The sequence below is a fragment of the Orcinus orca genome, chromosome 16 (genome assembly GCF_937001465.1).
Source record: "Orcinus orca chromosome 16, mOrcOrc1.1, whole genome shotgun sequence".
Taxonomy (NCBI): Eukaryota; Metazoa; Chordata; class Mammalia; order Artiodactyla; family Delphinidae; genus Orcinus; species Orcinus orca.
This window is the reverse complement of record NC_064574.1, coordinates 50,163,845-50,182,423: the sequence shown is the minus strand read 5'-3', so window position 1 is coordinate 50,182,423 and position 18,579 is coordinate 50,163,845. Positions and strand designations below refer to the sequence as shown.

Here is an 18,579-nt window from a genome sequence, read left to right as displayed (position 1 = left end):
CCATACAAATTGTGAAATTTTTTGTTCTGGTTCTGTGAAAAATGCCAGTGGTAGTTTGTTAGGGATTGCATTGAATTTGTAGATTGCTTTGGGTAGTAGAGTCATTTTCACAATGTTGATTCTTCCAATCCAAGAACATGGTATATCTCTCCATCTATTTGTATCATCTTTAATTTCTTTCATCAGTGTCTTATAATTTTCTGCATACAGGTCTTTTGTCTCCTTAGGTAGGTTTATTCCTAGATATTTTATTCTTTTTGTTGCGGTGGTAAATGGGAGTGTTTTCTTAATTTCACTTTCAGGTTTTTCATCATTAGGGTATAGGACTGCCAGAGATTTCTGTGCATTAATTTTGTAACCTGCTACTTTACCCAATTCATTGATTAGCTCTAGTAGTTTTCTGGTAGCATCTTTAGGATTCTTTATGTATAGTATCATGTCATCTGCAAACAGTGACAGCTTTACTTCTTCTTTTCTGATTTGGATTCCTTTTATTTCCTTTTCTTCTCAGATTGCTGTGGCTAAAACTTCCGAAACTATGTTGAATAAGAGTGGTGAGAGTGGGCAACCTTGTCTTGTTCCTGATCTTAGTGGAAATGGTGTCAGTTTTTCACCATTGAGGACGATGTTGGCTGGGGGTTTGTCATATATGGCCTTTATTATGTTGAGGAAAGTTCCCTCTACGCCTACTTTCTGCAGGGTTTTTATCATAAATGGGTGTTGAATTTTGTTGAAAGCTTTCTCTGACATCTATTGAGATGATCGTATGGTTTTTCTCCTTCAGTTTGTTAATATGGTGTATCACGTTGATTGATTTGTGTATACTGAAGAATCCTTGTGTTCCTGGAATAAACCCCACTTGGTCATGGTGTATGATCCTTTTAATGTGCTGTTGGATTCTGTTTGCTAGTATTTTGTTGAGGATTTTTGCATCTGTGTTCATCTGTGATATTGGCCTGTAGTTTTCTTTCTTTGTGACATCCTTGTCTGGTTTTGGTATCAAGGTGATGGTGGCCTCGTAGAAGGAATTTGGGAGAGTTCCTCCCTCTGCTATATTTTGGAAGAGTTTGAGAAGGATAGGTGTTAGCTCTTCTCTAAATGTTTGATAGAATTCGCCTGTGAAGGCATCTGGTCCTGGGCTTTTGTTAGTTGGAAGATTTTTAATCACAGTTTTAATTTCAGTGCTTGTGATTGGTCTGTTCATATTTTCTATTTCTTCCTGATTCAGTCTTGGCAGGCTGTGCATTTCTAAGAATTTGTCCATTTCTTCCAGGTTGTCCATTTAATTGGCTTAGAGTTGCTTGTAGTAATCTCTCATGATCTTTTGTATTTCTGCATTATCAGTTGTTACTTCTCCCTTTTCATTTTTAAGTCTATTGATTTGAGTCTTCTCCCTTTTTTTCTTGATGAGTCTGGCTAATGGTTTATCAATTTTGTTTATCTTCTCAAAGAACCAGCTTTTAATTTTATTGATCTTTGCTATCATTTCCTTCATTTCTTTTTCATTTATTTCTGATCTGATCTTTATGATTTCTTTCCTTCTGCTAACTTCCGGGTTTTTTGTTCTTTCTCTAATTGCTTTAGGTGCAAGGTTAGGTTGTTTATTCGAGATGTTTCCTGTTTCTTAAGGTAGGATTGTATTGCTATAAACTTCCCTCTTAGAACTGCTTTTGCTGCATCCCATAGGTTTTGGGTCATCGTGTCGCCATTGTCATTTGTTTCTAGGTATTTTTTGATTTCCTCTTTGATTTCTTCAGTGATCACTTCGTTATTAAGTAGTGTATTGTTTAGCCTCCATGTGTTTGTATTTTTTACAGATCTTTTCCTGTAATTGATATTTAGTCTCATAGCATTGTGGTCGGAAAAGATACTTGATACAATTTCAATTTTCTTAAATTTACCAAGGCTTGTTTTGTGACCCAAGATATGATCTGTCCTGGAGAATGTTCCATGAGCACTTGAGAAAAATGTGTATTCTGTTGTTTTTGGATGGAATGTCCTATAAATATCAATTAAGTCCATCTTGTTTAATGTATCATTTAAAGCTTGTGTTTCCTTATTTATTTTCATTTTGGATGATCTGTCCATTGGTGAAAGTGAGGTGTTAAAGTCTCCTACTATGAATGTGTTACTGTCGATTTCCTCTTTTATGGCTGTTAGTATTTGCCTTATGTATTGAGGTGCTCCTATGTTGGGTGCATAAATATTTACAATTGTTATATCTTCTTCTTGGATCGATCCCTTGATCATTATGTAGTGTCCTTCTTTGTCTCTTCTAATAGTCTTTATTTTAAAGTCTATTTTGTCTGATATGAGAATTGCTACTCCAGCTTTCTTTTGGTTTCCATTTGCATGGAATATCTTTTTCCATCCCCTCACTTTCAGTCTGTATGTGTCCCTAGGTCTGAACTGGGACTCTTGTAAACAGCATATATATGGGTCTTGTTTTTGTTTCCATTCAGCCAGTCTGTGTCTTTTGGTGGGAGCATTTAATCCATTTACATTTAAGGTAATTATCGATATGTATGTTCCTATTCCCATTTTCTTAATTGTTTTGGGTTTGTTATTGTAGGTCTTTTCCTTCTCTTGTGTTTCTTGCCTAGAGAAGATCCTTTAGCATTTGTTGTAAAGCTGGTTTGGTGGTGCTGAACTCTCTCAGCTTTTGCTTGTCTGTAAAGGTTTTAATTTCTCCATCAAATCTGAATGAGATCCTTGCTGGGTAGAGTAATCTTGGTTGTAGGTTTTTCTCCTTCATCACTTTAAATATGACCTCCCACTCCCTTCTGGGTTGCAGAGTTTCTGCTGAAAGATCAGCTGTTAACCTTATGGAGATTCCCTTGTGTGTTATTTGTTGTTTTTCCCTTGCTGCTTTTAATATGTTTTCTTTGTATTTAATTTTTGACAGTTTGATTAGTATGTGTCTTGGCGTGTTTCTCCTTGGATTTATCCTGTATGGGACTTTCTGTGCTTCCTGGACTTGATTAACTATTTCCTTTCCCAATTTAGGGAAGTTTTCAACTATAATCTCTTCAAATATTTTCTCAGTCCCTTTCTTTTTCTCTTCTTCTTCTGGGACCCCTATAATTCAAATGTTGGTGTGTTTAATGTTGTCCCAGATGTCTCTGGGACTGTCCTCAGTTCTTTTCATTCTTTTTTCTTTATTCTGCTCTGCAGTAGTTATTTCCACTATTTTATCTTCCAGGTCACTTATCCGTTCTTCTGCCTCAGTTATTCTGCTATTGATCCCTTCTAGAGTATTTCTAATTTCAGTTATTGTGTTGTTCATTGTTGCTTGTTTCCTCTTTAGTTCTTCTAGGTCCTTGTTCAATGTTTCTTGCATTTTCTCTATTTCCAAGATTTTGGATCATCTTTACTATCATTATTCTGAATTCTTTTTTAGGTAGACTGCCTATTTCCTCTTCATTTGTTAGGTCTGGTGGGTTTTTATCTTGCTCCTTCATCTGCTGTGTGTTTTTCTGTCTTCTCATTTTGCTTATCTTACTGTGTTTGGGGTCTCCTTTTTCCAGGCTGCAGGTTCGTAGTTCCCGTTGTTTTTGGTGTCTGTCCCCAGTGACTAAAGTTGGTTCAGTGGGTTGTGTAGGCTTCCTGGTGGAGGGGACTAGTGCCTCTGTTCTGGTGGATGAGGCTGGATCTTGTCTTTCTGGTGGGCAGGTCCACGTCTGGTGGTGTGTTTTGGGGTGTCTGTGGACTTATTATGATTTTAGACAGCCTCTCTGCTAATGGGTGGGGTTGTGTTCCTGTCTTGCTAGTTGTTTGTCATAGGGTGTCCAGCACTGTAGCTTGCTGGTCATTGAGTGAAGCTGGGCGTTGGTGTTGAGATGGAGATCTCTGGGAGATTTTTGCCATTTGATATTGCTGGGAGGTCTCTTGTGGACCAGTGTCCTGAAGTTGGCTCTCCCACCTCAGAGGCACAGCACTGACTCCTGGCTGCAGCACCAAGAGCCTTTCATCCACACAGCTCAGAATAGAAGGGAGAAAAAGTAGAAAGAAAGAGAGAGAGAGAGAGGGAGGGAGGGTGAGAGAGAGAGAGAGAGAGAGAAAGAAAGAAAAGAAGATAAAATGAAGTAAGATAAAATAAAGTTATTAAAATAAAAAATAATTATTAAGCAAAAAAAAATTTTTTTAAGTTAAAAAAAAAAGAACGGATGGACAGAACCCTAGGACAAATGGTGAAAGGAAAACTATACAGACAAAATCTCACACAGAAGCATACACGTACACACTCACAAAAAGAGAAAAAAGGGAAAAAATAATAAATCTTGCTCTCAAAGTCCACCTCCTCAATTTTGGATGATTTGTTGTCTATTTAGGTATTCCACCGATGCAGGGTACATCATGTTGCTTGTGGAGCTTTAATCCGCTGCTCCTGAGGCTGCTGGGAGAAATTTCCCTTTCTCTTCTTTGTTCGCAGGGCTCCTGGGGCTCAGCTTTGGATTTGGCCCCGCCTCTGCGTGTATGTCGCCAGAGGGCGTCTGTTCTTCGCTCAGACAGGACGGGGTTAAAGGAGCTGCTGATTCCGGAGCTTTGGCTCACTCAGGCTCGGGGGAGGGAGGGGCACAGAGTGCGGGACGAGCCTGCGGCGGCATAGGCCAGCAGGATGTTGCACCAGCCTGAGGCGTGCCGTGTGTTCTCCTGGGGAAGTTGTCCCTGGATCCCGGCACCCTGGCAGCGGCGGGCTGCACAGGCTCCCCGGAAGGGAGGTGTGGATAGTGACCTGTGCTCGCACACAGGCTTCTTGGTGGCGGCAGCAGCAGCCTTAGCGTCTCATGACCGTCTCTGGGGTCCGCACTGTTAGCCACGGCTCGCGCCCGTCTCTGGAGCTCCTTTAAGCAGCGCTCTTAATCCCCTCTCCTCGCGCGCCAGGAAACAAAGAGGGAAGAAAAAGTCTCTTGCCTCTTCGGCAGGTCCAGACTTTTCCCTGGACTCCCTCCCGGCTAGCCGTGGTGCACTAACCCCTTCAGGCTGTGTTCACGCCGACAGTCCTCTCCCTGCCATCCCCTCAGCTCCCAGCCCCTGCCCGCCCCGGCGGGTGAGCAGACAAGCCTCTCGGGCTGGTGAGTGCCGGTCGGCACTGATCCTTTGTGCGGGAATCTCTCCGCTTTGCCCTCTGCACCCCTGTTGCTGTGCTCTCCTCCATGGCTCCGAAGCTTCCCCCCTCTGCCACCCACAGTCTCCGCCCGCAAAGGGGCTTCCTAGTGTGTGGAAACCTTTCCTCCTTCCCACTGGTGCAGGTCCCATCCCTATTCTTTTGTTTCTGTTTATTCTTTTTTCTTTTGCCCTACCCAGGTACGTGGGGAGTTTCTTGCCTTTTGGGAGGTCTGAGGTCTTCTGCCAGCGTTCAGTGGGTGTTCTGTAGGAGTTGTTCCATGTGTAGATGTATTTCTGATGTATCTGTGGGGAGGAAGGTGATCTCCGCCCATGGATAGTTTTTTGAGGGTTGAACCAGCCTTGCATTTCTGAGATGAAGTTGGCTGGTTGTGATGTATTATCTTTATTTCTTCTTTTGTGAGTTTTGGTAGTTTGCGTCCTTCAACTAATTCTCCTATTTCATCTAAGTTGTCAAACTCAAGATCTTAGAGAGATGTGTAGTATTCCTGTATTATCTTTTTACACCTGTGGGATCTGTAGCAGTGTTCTGTTTTGATCCCTGGTATTGGTGTCTTCTTTCCTTGGTTAATCTGACTAGAGTTCTAACAGTTACATTGATTTTATCGAAGAACCAACTTTTGGTTTTATTGATTTTCTCTGTGTTTTTCCCTGTTCTCAATTTCATTGATTTCACCTCTTTTTAAAAATGTCTTTTGTGATGCTTGTTTTATATATAATTTACTCTTTTTTCTGATTTCTTAAAGTAGAAGTTTAGATTTGAGGCCTTTCTATTTTCTAACATGAGTGTTTTACTGTAAATTTTCTTTAAGCAAAGTTCATTCTGGGATAGTTAACCATTTTATGTAATCAGGCACATATTTTATATAAATGTGTGTCTATTTTATATACACGTATACGTTGTGTATAAGTAGATACAACACACATAGCTATGTATACATATACACATACATTATGAGTTCTCCAGGTTGGATCTTCTAATATCTCCCCCAAGATTTTGTGAAATACCCTTGAGTCCACGCTTTGATTCCAAACCACTGGTCAGACTCTGCCTCATCTTCTTGCCTAGCCGAGGCCCTGCACGTCTGAAAAGTATCTACAGAGGGCTGTGTTCCTGTTCATGTTCCTTTTGTCTTCTTTTCCTTCCAGTTGTGGCATTCTTGGTGGCCTTCCATCAGAACAAGCAGCTGATTGGAGACAGGGGACTGCTGCCCTGCAGAGTGTACCTGAGGAGTGTGCAGCAGCACTTCCGTGGGCAAGTCAGCTGGGAGACCGTGAGCTATGCCCCCACCGTCCTCTGGCTGCTGGACTGGTCTCACATGGACTTCAACCTGGACGCGCTGGCTCTTCTCGGGCTGGGCATCTCCTCTTTCATCCTGGTCTCCGGCTGTGCCAATATGGTTCTCATGGCTGCTCTCTGGGTCCTCTACATGTCCCTGGTCAACGTGGGGCAGATCTGGTAAGAGGGAAGGATGGGGCACCTATAATGCAGGCACGTGGTAACTCAGGGTTCTAGGGGTGTTACCCCTCAGAGCCCAACGAGGCCTCCTAGTAACAGGAGCAAGCAAATGAGCTTACTTCTTACGTTAATTTGGAAAATGTCACCCTTTTAATTAGGCTGTGGTAGACCCTGCTGGTCGCATTCAACCAAAATCCGGGAGCTTCCTTATTTGGGTGTAATTGGGATTCTGTTAGGAGTGTCATGGCCACACCTGAGATAGCATTGCCAGCCTCTTGTGCTGGGGGGCCATGAGATGGAGGTGGAAGCTGCTGGGTGGGCTGCTGGGAGCACTCTGGTGGTGGGGCTTGATTTGGAGGCTTACTCCTCTGCTCCTGCTCCCACCTGCTCCTTCCTTGTTTGTGAGGAACTGGTGCCAGTGGTCACAGTTCAGGCCAGCCCTGCTGGGGGGAATAGGCTCCAGTGCCGGACAGGTCAGAGGCAGCGTTGGGCTCCATGGAGGGAGAGTCACATGGGAACACGACAGGGGCATCAGTGCAGCGTGTGGCTTGGATAGGCTTGGAGGAAAATTGAGGGCCATGAAGTGCTGTGCCATGTTTGACAGTGGAGGAGGGGGTACCGCTCTTCTTCAAGTTCTGGGCTCCGGCCCTGGGGAAGAATCACCTACCAGAGGAAGCACAGAGGACTCTGTAAGAGAGGGTGAAGCCTTGAGAGAAAGCTCTGGGGTCGGGGCGGGTGTCTGTGTAGACATGGAGGAAGTAGACAAGGGGGTGGTGTCTGCGTGGATGAGCAGGAAGTGGAGGAGGGGTGGTGTCTGTGTAGAGGAGCAGGAGGTTAAGCACCTGTGGGCCTCCTCCTGCCATGTTCCCACCAGAGCCTTTGTTTTCTGGGAGGAAAGGTTCATTCGGTGGCCTGACATTCTTGGCTGCTGGCCCAGGTCAAAGGGGCTGGCTAGGTCCTGGACCATGACATGAATGGGTTTTAACCCAGACGCCAGACTCCTTCAGTGTCACTCACTCAGCTCGTGAGCCATCAGAGGTCCCCTCCCAGCTCCTGTCGTCTGGCCCTGGTCCCCGAGCAAGTGTGAGTGACACTCAGTGTGTGAGCTGAAGACACCTCTCCCCATCCAGTCTACGGAAAAGAAGGCTGACATCTCAGTCACCCTGGCTCCCCTCCCTGCTTCCGGGGCCTTCATGTTGATATTGAACTATTGACCAGCTAACACCCTCGTAGTCAGAGCCAGAATTTATTCAGAGACTTTGGGAAACTTCAGTGCCCTGGTGTTGTGGCGTGGGCTGCGTGGATCAGAAGAAACAGTGATGGGCGTCGGCTACCAGGTTTTGCAGGGGTCACCAAGTGGGTGGCAACATCGTACTGTGGTGGTGCATCCTGTGTCCAGTTCCATACAGAAACTGTGTGGGTTCCTAGACAAATGATATTTACATCTGATTTATGGCATTTTCTTTTCTGAAGGCCCAAGCAGTGAGGGTAGAAATAGGGGCTGGCTCCCGGTAGGTGGAATGTGCCTCGTGCCCGTCAGGCAGCTGTGAGGCGAGGGAAGCGTCCTTCATTCCTGTCTGCTTCTCCCCACCTGGGATTCACGGGTGCTGCCACCTCGGGCTGTCTGACCTCCTCGGCGGCCACAGGCATTCACTGCCCGCCTCTAGTCTCTGGTCAGTGGATGTTTACAGCACAAGAGGACTCTGGCTGGGGTTGTCTGTGATGTCTAAAAGGCTGCTGTTTCTTGGCACGTGTGATTTAGCGCATGTCAGAGGAGGGAGAATTCTGGGTACGTTTGCCCCGTTTTAACAGCTGGAGTTACAGAGAGGGGGAGCGCAATGCCTGGCTCCAGTGTCCTGCTCAGAGGATGCACCTGTCTGTAACACGGGGCTCAGGCCATACTGTACCTCACCCAGCAACCGGGAAAATTGTATCCACTGTCAGTTTGGGGTTTTTTTCTTTTTTTTTTTTTTCTTTGCGGTACGCAGGCCTCTCACTGTTGTGGCCTCTCCCGTTGCGGAGCACAGGCTCCGGACGCGCAGGCTCAGTGGCCATGGCTCACGGGCCCAGCCACTCCGCGGCATGTGGGATCTTCCCGGACCAGGACACAAACCCGTGTCCCCTGCATCGCAGGCGGACTCTCAACCACTGCGCCACCAGGGAAGCCCTCTTTTCTCTTTTAATTTATTTTTGGCTGCATTGGGTCTTCGTTGCTGCTTATGGGCTTTCTCTAGTGGTGGCGAGCAGGGGCTACTCTTTGTTGCAGTGCACGGGCTTCTCATTGCAGTGGCTTTAGGCATGCGGGCTTCAGCAGTTGCAGCACGTGGGCTCTAGGGTGCATGGGCTTCAGTGGTTGTGGCACGCGGGCTCTGTAGTTGTGGCTCACGGGCTCTAGAGCGCAGGCTCAGTAGTTATGGCGCATGGGCTTAGTTGCTCTGCGGCATGTGGAATCCTCCCAGACCAGGGATTGAACCTGTGTACCATGCGTCGGCAGGCAGATTCTTAACCACCGTGCCACCAGGGAAGTCCCTCCACTGTCAGTTTTGTTTTGTTTTGTTTTGTTTTTTAATAAATTTGTTTATTTTATTTTTGGCTGTGTTGGGTCTTTGTTGCTGTGCGTGGGCTTTCTTTAGTTGCGGCAAGTGTGGGCTACTCTTTGTTGTGGTGCATGGGCTTCTCACTGCAGTGGCTTCTCTTGTTGTGGAGCACGAGCTCTAGGCGTGCGAGCTTCAGTAGTTATGCTCGTGTGCTCTAGAGCGCAGGCTCATTAGTTGTGGTACACGGGCTTACTTGCTCGGCAGCTTCCCAGACCAGGGCTCGAACCTGTGTCCCCTGCATTGGCATGCAGATTCTTAACCACCATGCCACCAGGGAAGCCCCTCCACTGTCAATTTTAAACAGTAATTTCTAGTCACATCTAGAATGTGTTGGTCAGGAAGATTTTTGAAAACTGGTCTGAGTACACATGGCCAAAAATAGAGTCTTGTATTTTTTCAGTGAAAAAGATGTTCTGCTCCCTTCCACTTGGATGTGTTTAAAAATGTGATTTGAATTAATTTAAGCTCACTCAAGGAAAATAAAATAAAACTGTTTTCTCAGAAATGACACATGAGGGCTTCCCTCATGGCGCAGTGGTTAAGAATCCACCTGCCAATTCAGAGGACATGGGTTCGAACCCTGGTCTGGGAAGATCCCACATGCCGCGGAGCAGTTAAGCCCATGCGCCACAACTACTGAGCCTGCACTCTAGAGCCCACGGGCCACAACTACTGAAGCACACACACCTAGAGCCTCTGCTCCACAACAAGAGAAGCCACTGCAATGAGAAGCCCGTGCACTGCAATGAAGAGTAGCCCCAACTCCCTGCAACTAGAGAAAGCCCGCATGCAGCAACAAAGACCCAACACAGCCAAAGATAAAATAAATTTATTTTAATAAAAAATGACACGAGATGTTTTAGGTGAAAAATGTAAAAAAAAACAAAACAAAAACCTGTCAGTGGAGACCAGTGGATTATTTACCACATTCTTGATGCCGAACATCTGTGTTCCCAGCGGAACTGCAGGCTGCTTGCTGTGGCCCACGTGTGGGGCCCCAGGCGAGGCTGGGCAGGCCACTCGATCTGGAAGGTGTCTCAGGTCACCTTGACTCGGGGCTCCTTAATGGATGATAGTTTCCAGGTTGTCAGAGTGATGCTGGAAACTTACTGGGAGAGTGAGGACCCCTTAAATGGAAATTGGGCTTTCGTTTTCTTGATGCCCCAGCATGAGAGTTAGACACACTCTGTTCTTTCACGTCCCATTTATTCTAAGTTGAGGGAGAAGGATATCTGTTTGGGGTGAGATCCTCAGATAATGGACACTGTTGATTGGATGTCTTTCAACTGTCATCCAGCTGGTGGCCTGCAGTGGGGACAGGAAGCCCACATGGGGCAAGGAGATACCAGGCAGGTGCACGGGGCACATCTTGGCCGGCACCGAGGCCCCTGCCCTGGGGTCCCATGGTGGTGGCTTGGCGCCTGCCCAGTCTGGCTTGTGTGCACTATGGCCACTGCTTCACTTGAAGCCTTGCTCACTTCCTTCTCTTAAGTGGGTGTCCCCTCTGCTCCTGCTGACCCCAACTGGCATCTGTGATGAAGTCCCAGCGTTGGAAATGAACGTCCTCAGCAGACATGGGATGCAGCGTTGCTGCCAAGTGAGGCTGGTGGGGCCCCATGTCGATATCTTGGGCAGAGTCAGGCAGCCTTCCAGACAGCCTGCTCGTTCTGGGATCCTGGGATCGTGCCCGCCCTTCTCCCGCCCTCCTGACATGGTCCTAGTACATGCGTGGTGAGGCTAGCAGGAACCTGATGAATCCAATTCATGGCGGCAATGGTCAGAGATCTTCATTTTGGGGAGAGTGGCTTTAGTCATGCAGTTAGTGCTTTGTAGGGTGATGACCCAGGTCCTCAGACTCGGGAAGCAATACTTTCAGAGGAGCCAGAAAAGACTGGTGTTACCAACTGCTTGTCTAGTGGTGGCAGGAGGGAGAGCAGGATCACAGTGTTCCCACCTTGCAGCAGAAACAAGGGAACCAAGACAGGGCCAGCTGGGGTGGTCTGCCCCTGGGTGAGGGTCCAGCTCTCTGGGGTCCTCTCCTGGAGCTGCACCCTGGAGGCAGCGCAGTGCATGGGTAGGCTTGGGGCCAGCCATGGCCATGCTGAGACCCAGCCCTGGCCCCATAGACACCTGGGCTGTGTTGTTGGCTTAGCTGTGTCCCTAGCTCCACAAATCAGCATGTCCACACTCAGCCTGTCTGCCAGGTGGGATCCTGGGGAGATCTGGGACTTGTTTGTGAGTCTTCCTGCTTCCCCCATGTTTCACCAACCTCCACATCCTCCTGATTTCACCTGCAGGGTATCTCCGAAACCTTCCTCTGCTGCCAGCACCAGTGTGGCCCTGAGTCCATAGTGGCTGTCAGCTCTGCTCCTCACACGCCCTGTGGTTTGTCAGGGACACGTGCCAGCTTCCTCTGGGTTTCTGCTGTTCCAGGCCCGGCAGTTAGAAGGTGATACTTTCACATGTGGGCAGATCTAAGACGAGGACCACAACCGCCCTCCCCACCTGCCCCACCTCGTCTTGAAGAGCAGGGCAGGCATGGTTTTGGGTTTTCAGGCCTTGGAAGCTGGGCCCTGTTGCCTCTAGACCAGGGCTACTGTCAGGCTCCTTTCAGGGAATGGGAACGACTCCCAGGGCCCAAAGGGAACGACTCCCACGGCCCGTAGGAGGGGGCCCCATAGGGTCAAGGTGCCACAGACTCACAAAGCGGGCCAGGTGGGTCGGAGCTACGGGGTGGGTGAGGGAGTCCTTGGACTTTGCTGGCCAGAGGGAGGAGAAGGAGGAGCAGATGCACTGCCGTCGTGGTGTTTCCTTAGGCTGTGGTTCTGTTCTGTCTGGGTTGGTTGAGAAACTCTGAGAGAGGGTGCAGCAGGCAGCAGGGGTGCACCTTCCTGACACCTGTCGTGTCTTCTGGACATGGGAAGGAGACGACGCCAGGCGGTTCTTCAAGACAGGAAGTGAGGCAGAGGCTTGGCGCCCAGGGGCTGGACATTTGGGGGCCTCCCTGAGGACAGTGCTGCCACCGAGAGCGGGCAGTAAGAAGCCCACCAGGCCAGCAGGTCCCTCAGGAGAGGTGCAAGGTCGGCCCGGGGGGCCCAGAGTTTCCAAGGACACAGGTGTGGCCGCGCCGCATGGCTTTGGGATCACACACCGCCCCCCAGAGTCTCAATCAAGCGTGGCGGGAGTAGGTTCTGATTTAATGGTGCCCAGGGACTGGGTGACAGCAGGAGTCATAGTCGTCCCCGAAGGGCAGACAGCCAGGGCCAGCTCCGTGACACTCTTGGTTCCATGTCTGGGTTTCATAGAGGAGGCCTTGCTGGCAGAGGGCGCAGCTCTGGCAGGCGGGACGGGGTGGGGGGTGGCCAGGCGCTGGGTCTGCAGCAAGGAGCTTTGGGCCAGGCACATCAGATGCAGGGCGAGTCTGTCCTGTTCTGGCCAGAACTTGAGTTCACCTCCCTTGGCCGTTGCCAGAGCCCCCGGGTGTTGCACTCACAGGAGGGGAGCTGGGCTGGCCTTGAGGTGACGGCCGTTCTGTGCGTTCTGTTTGCGGGGTTGGAGGCAGCTCTCCTGACAGGTGCAGATGCTGTTGCTGCCCAGCTACCTCGACTTTTCTTAATTTCACAGACTTCATTTTTAGAAGAGTTTGAGACCTACTGAATTACTGCAGAAGCAGTGTGGAGTTCCTGTGTGTCCCACTCCCAGTTTCCCGTTATTATCCTCTACATTAGATGGTGCATTTGTCACACTTAACAAGCCAGTGTTGACACTATTGTTCATTCACCTCTTCTCAGTCCTTCCCATCCCGGGACCCCATCCAGGTCCCACAGAAATCTTGTTTGCCGCATCTCCTTGGGCCCCCTTGGGCTGGGACTGTGGCTCAGACACCCCTGTTCTGGACGCCTAGACGGTGTTGAGGAGGACCGCTCAAGGGTTTTGTAGAATGTCCCTCCGGCGGGATTTGTCTGATGTTTTTCTCATTGTTGTCGTGGTGATGGGTTTGAGAGGAAGACCAGAGGTAAAGTGCTGTTGTCGACACGTCGGATCAGGAGTCCCTGCCCTCAGCATGACCTGTCTGCGGACGTTGCCCTGACCTCTGGCCGAGGTCATGCCTATCAGGCGTCTCCACTGTCCCAAGTCTCCACCGTGTCCTCATTGGAGGTCATCACAGCACAGCCCACACATGGAGGGGGTGGTGGTGTCAGCCCCTCCTCGAGGGGGGCACACACAGTGACGTGGGCTCTTCCCCACAGGTCTCTCTGGCATCCCCGTGTTTACTCAGTCATTGGCCAAGTCGCCGTGGACTGGAGCATGTTTATTGGTGCCCTGGGTGCCCGTCCTCTTGCTCTAGGCATTGAAACATCTTGGGGTCAGTGACACTGAAGAGAGACAGAGCCAGAGCTCAGTGACTGTTGTTGCGTGAAATGCGAGTGACCTCACGGAAGACGGACCAGCCCAGTGCTGTCCTGCTCAAATGGCATCGGAAGCCCGAGTTGTCCCTTCTTCTCCAGTTTCTTCAGTTAGTATCAACTTTCCCAAAAAGTTGGATTTCTGGTTCTGTTATCTGTGCTTTGCTTTGACAGGAATCCTAAAGGGCTTCTTTGTTGCTCTTAAGGATGGCCGTGTGGCCGTCCTTTCCTCTTCCCACCTTCCCGGCCCCCACAAAGAAGAAAGGATTATCTCTAGAAACTTGGAGCGAGGTCGGGGGCTCCGGAGGTCCCTTCCTGCAGAGGAAGCCGCCTTGGCACTTTCCTCTGGCAGAAGGGACAGAGTATCAACTTCAAAGAGTGCCGGCAGCAGATGCCCGAGGGCTGCAGAGGTGCGGAGGGGACCCCTGCATAGCGGCCGCCTTCAGACTGTTGAGGATGAAAACTTTATTTTGGCCTTAAACGCAGTTGATGTCCACGGCTGCCCCTGCCCGTAGCCCCAGGTGCTTTTACGGGTGTAGATAGATTTGATGTGTAGAAATGAATTCCTGCTACGGTTTTGCAAGGTCCGGGCAGCAGCATGGTGCCATTTCTGCCGTGTGGCCATGCAGCAGGGCCCTGTCCCCTGGGGAAGCCCCATGTCCTTGTCGAAGGAGTGGCTCACCGCTGCCCACGGTCATCGGACACTGACACAGGCCTTCTCTGCTCTCTCAGACGGTGCCAAGATGTGGCAGGTCCCAAGACAGACCATGTTCCTGGACTGGGGGCGGGGTGGGGGCAGTCACCCATTGGCTGCATCGGTCGGGCCACTGCTTCACCCCCTCTGGCCTTTCTGTCCTGCCCTGCTTCTGTTCAGCCGTCTCCACGCAGCACTCACGGACACGGCTTGGAAGAACATGCTTTATCATGAATTCCCATCCACCTGCTTCCCGAGTGGGCCTTCGAGAAGCACTCTGTGCCAGGCAAGAAAGTGGGAGAATTCTACAAATTCACAGCTGCCCCTCCACAGCCAGGGGAGAGCAATCTAAAATATTTATCCAGGGCTTCCCTGGTGGCGCAGTGGTTAAGAATCCGCCTGCCACTGCAGGGGACACGGGTTCGTGCCCTGGTCCGGGAAGATCACACATGCTGCGGAACAACTAAGCCTGTGCGCCACAACTACTGAGCCTGCACTCCAGAGCCCGCGAGCCACAACTCCTGAAGCCCAGGCACCTAGAGCCTGTGCTCTGCAACAAGAGAAGCCACCGCAATGAGAAGCCCGTGCACCACAACGAAGAGTAGCCCCTGCTCACCGCAACTAGAGAAAGCCCGTGCACAGCAACAAAGACCCAACACAGCCAAAAATAAATAAATAAAATAAATCTTTTTTAAAAATTTATAAAATAAAAATAAAATATTTATCCATGATGCCTTCTTACAAAGTGAAAAATCTCTGGGCACTGCTTTAGTTTTCTAATCAGAGGCTTTCTGTAAAACAGGAGCCTTGCATAGAGGTCGCTGGGGTAGCTCAAGGCCGAGGGCTGCAGACATGGGCGCGAGGAGGCCTGGCACACACACCCCTCCCTTCTTGGTTCTCTGCTTCCTTGCCGTGGAGATGAGTGGTCGGTGGGCTGTGGGCCACCTCTGAAGGGGGAAGGCCTGTCACTAACAGACAGTTGGAGGTAAGGCGTTAATACAGACCATTTGGGAGCAAAATCTGGAACTCTTAGACCAGGGAGGACTTGAGTTTCTTTAAAGAACAAAACAACAGACCATCCCCCAAAGTAGTTCCGTGGACAGCCATCTCTTCTAAAATAAGTTCCAGCTGTTAAAAATATAATAAAAGCTGTAAAAGTCTAATGAATACTTTTTAACTTTTCATGTAATTAGATATAACTGCCTATATTTAAAAATCTTAAGCAGCCTTGAAATTTAAAATTCAAAACAGGTGAAGTTAGGAGAGAACGCATTTCCAAATGCCCTCAGCAAATTTGACAGCAGTGATGCCACAAGCCCGTCGCCGGTGTCCACGGGGACACTGTTCTGGTGGCCAGGCTGTGGGTGGGAGCTAGGCCAGGCCTCCTCTGTCCTGTTAGCTTTCAGTCTCTTCCAGTTGGTTCTGATGAAAATGTAAAACGTGCATTGTTTGTGAGGTTTTAAAAGTGAGCCCCGGGCTTCCCTGGTGGCACAGTGGTTGAGAGTCCGCCTGCTGATGCAGGGGACTTGGGTTCGTGCCCCGGTGTGGGAAGATCCCACATGCCCCGGAGCGGCTAGGCCCGTGAGCCATGGCCACTGAGCCTGCGCGTCCGGAGCCTGTGCTCCGCAACGGGAGAGGCAACAACAGTGAGAGGCCCGTGTACCACAAAAAAAAAAAAAAAGTCAGCCCCTTCCCTTTTCTCTGCTCACCAAGGTTGTTTATTGGGAGAATTTACTGGGTAAACTTATTTGTCGCATTAGCCAGTGTGTACACTGGCTGTTTATAGGTTTTTATTATGGAAACTCAGAATCCTGCTCAGAAGCAGAAGGAGTAACGCAGAGCGCTCAGGCCCATGTTCTATGCTCGTTCTGTCCTCGCTCCTCCGTGCAGCTTTCCCTGTAGGAAGCCAGCATCTCTCTGGGTCGGATTGTTAAAACGCCCCTACTCTGAGGAAGGGCCCTGGCCTCACCATGTTCTTTATTGCCTGGCCTGCAGGGTCTGTGTCCTGCCTTCTCAGGTGGGAAATTGCTTCGTGTGGGAAACAGGCAGTCAGGGCGCCCTCCTCGCGACCCCGCACCCTGCCCTTCCCTCCCCTTTGGGAGCTTCCAGCAAATCTCAGACTTCGTATTGTTTCATTCACACCTCCTTAATCAGACAACTTTTTTTTTTAACATCTTTATTTACAAACCATAAAATGTAACCATTTAACACGTGTAAGAACAATCACCATCTGCCTCTAAAACATTTCATCAGCCTGGGCCTGCGTCCTCACCCCCGGCACCCGCTCTTGCTTCCTGTCTGTGCGGACATGCCTGCTCTGGCTGCTTCACACAGATGGAGTCACCCTATGCGGCCTCCCTGTGCAGCTGCCGTCACTGAGGAGGCGCTGCATGGCTCATCCACAGTGTAGCTGGGACCGCTGCCTTGCTCCTTTCACTCATGATCAGTTGCAGAGGCAGTTAGAGACAGTTGTGGCCCTTTGTATTCTCGGGTCCTCCTGCTGGGTGTTGTGTTAACTTGGGCAGAGTGACGGGCAGAGGATTCACAGGTGTGAGGAATGTGTTCTGGAGCCACTGCGATCCCAGCCAGGGCCACTTGTGTTACATTGTGGGGTTCCTTTCCATGACCTGGGGTCCATACACGTTTGTGCTCCCCAGGGGTGCATCCTGGAAGCCCTTGTGGGCGAAGACCCCCAACTCCCTCAGATTCCACAGGGAAGGCATGTCTGACACATCCTCCATTTAGGGTTGCTTTTCTAATAACCTGTGCTCGTGGTAATGGGGTGTCCTTTGAAATTAAAGATTCTAGGGTAGGACATTTTCATGGTGTTTGAAGGAAATTATTAACTGCAGTAAAACCAAGTACAGTTGACCTCTGAATACATGGGTCAGAATTGCGTTGAGTTCACTTCTACACAGGTTTCTCACTAAAACCTATGAGGAAACCACTCAACCTGCAGTGAGAGGGCCGATCTAAAAAAAACCTCCACTGCAGAATAGCCTGCCTAAATGCCAAATTGTTCAAGGGTGAACAGTATTACATTTACTTTTCCAAACATGTTTATTGATACCCTGTTGTGGGCGTGGCCCTGTAGTGTGATTGTACATTGGGGCAAATAGGAAACACTACTGTCAATGACAGTTACCTGGGTACCTAAGGTGTGCACCCCAAGTTCAGTAAACTAGGACAGGTCTCCCCTCAGCTTCACCTCCACTCAGGGACCTGAGGACAGGTCTTCCCTCAGCTTCACCTCCACTCGCACACCTCTGCACAGGTCTACCCTCATTTTCACATCCACTCAGACACCTGTAGGAGGTTCTCCGCTCACCTTTACCTCCACTTAGACCTTAGAGGGAAGGTCTCCGTCACCTTCACCTCCACCTGGAAACTTGAGGGTGTATCTCCCCTTAGCTTTCTCTCCACTGTGTCACCTGATGGCAGGTCTCCGCTCACCTTCATATCCACTCATATACCTCAGGACAGGTCTCTTCTCACCCTCATCTCCACTCAGAAACCTCAGGTCAGGTCTCCCCTCACCTTCACCTTCACTCAGACACCTGAGGGCAGGTCTCCCTGCACCTTCATGTTACTCAAACATCTGAGACCAGGTCTCCCCTCAGCTTCATCTCCACTCAGACTCCTCAGGATAGGTCACCCCTTAGCTTCACCTCTACTCTTACACCTGAGGTGACTTTTCCCCTAACCTTCACCTCCACTCAGACACCCAAATACAGGTCTCCTCCACTCAGTCACCTGAGGGCAGGTATCCCCTCAGCTGCCCCTCTACTCTGTCACCTGAGTGCATGTCTCCCCTCACTTTTTCCTTGTACCTCAGTAATGTGGTGACCTCCGTAACTTGTCCCCGTTCTGTTTGGAGACACTGTGTTAATCTTTCTTTAGTGGGGTGAAATGATGCTTAAATTAGAAGTTTTTGGTAAAGCCGTCCTAAATTAATACATTCTTCCCCTTCTGTCTTTCAGGTATTCATTTGGTAAGTGGCAGACACTTAGGATAGCCTACCATGTTAGAGTTAATCTGGGGTATGTATCTTTGCACGTGTCCTGGCTTCTCGTGCTGGCATCTCTCGTTCTCTGTGGTTGCACCGTCTCTCTCTGATAACCCATTTGCCCTTGACCTGCATCCTCATCCACGGCCTTCCACCAGATGGGGGACTAATGCTACTGTCATGCCTCCATCTGTCATGCCCTCATATGCTGACATCTGTTTTCATACTGGTGATGGGCACCCAGCGGGGTGTCCCAGGACATTGTCATTGGTTGTACCCTTCTGGTGGTG

General features: G+C 49.4%; 1 protein-coding gene across 3 annotated transcripts in view; it reads left to right on the top strand.

Annotated features, from left to right (window-relative positions):
- The window catches only part of LMF1 (lipase maturation factor 1), a 94,119-nt gene that overhangs the window by 12,099 nt on the left and 63,441 nt on the right, over positions 1-18,579 (top strand). For 2 of the 3 annotated variants that reach the window (XM_049698860.1, XM_033429265.2), the window contains exon 2: positions 6,277-6,586. In XM_049698860.1, the coding sequence (XP_049554817.1) occupies positions 6,277-6,586 (310 nt within the window). Of the gene's footprint in view, positions 1-6,276; positions 6,587-18,579 lie in introns of those variants that run through there. The other variant, XM_033429266.2, reaches the window with a different exon arrangement.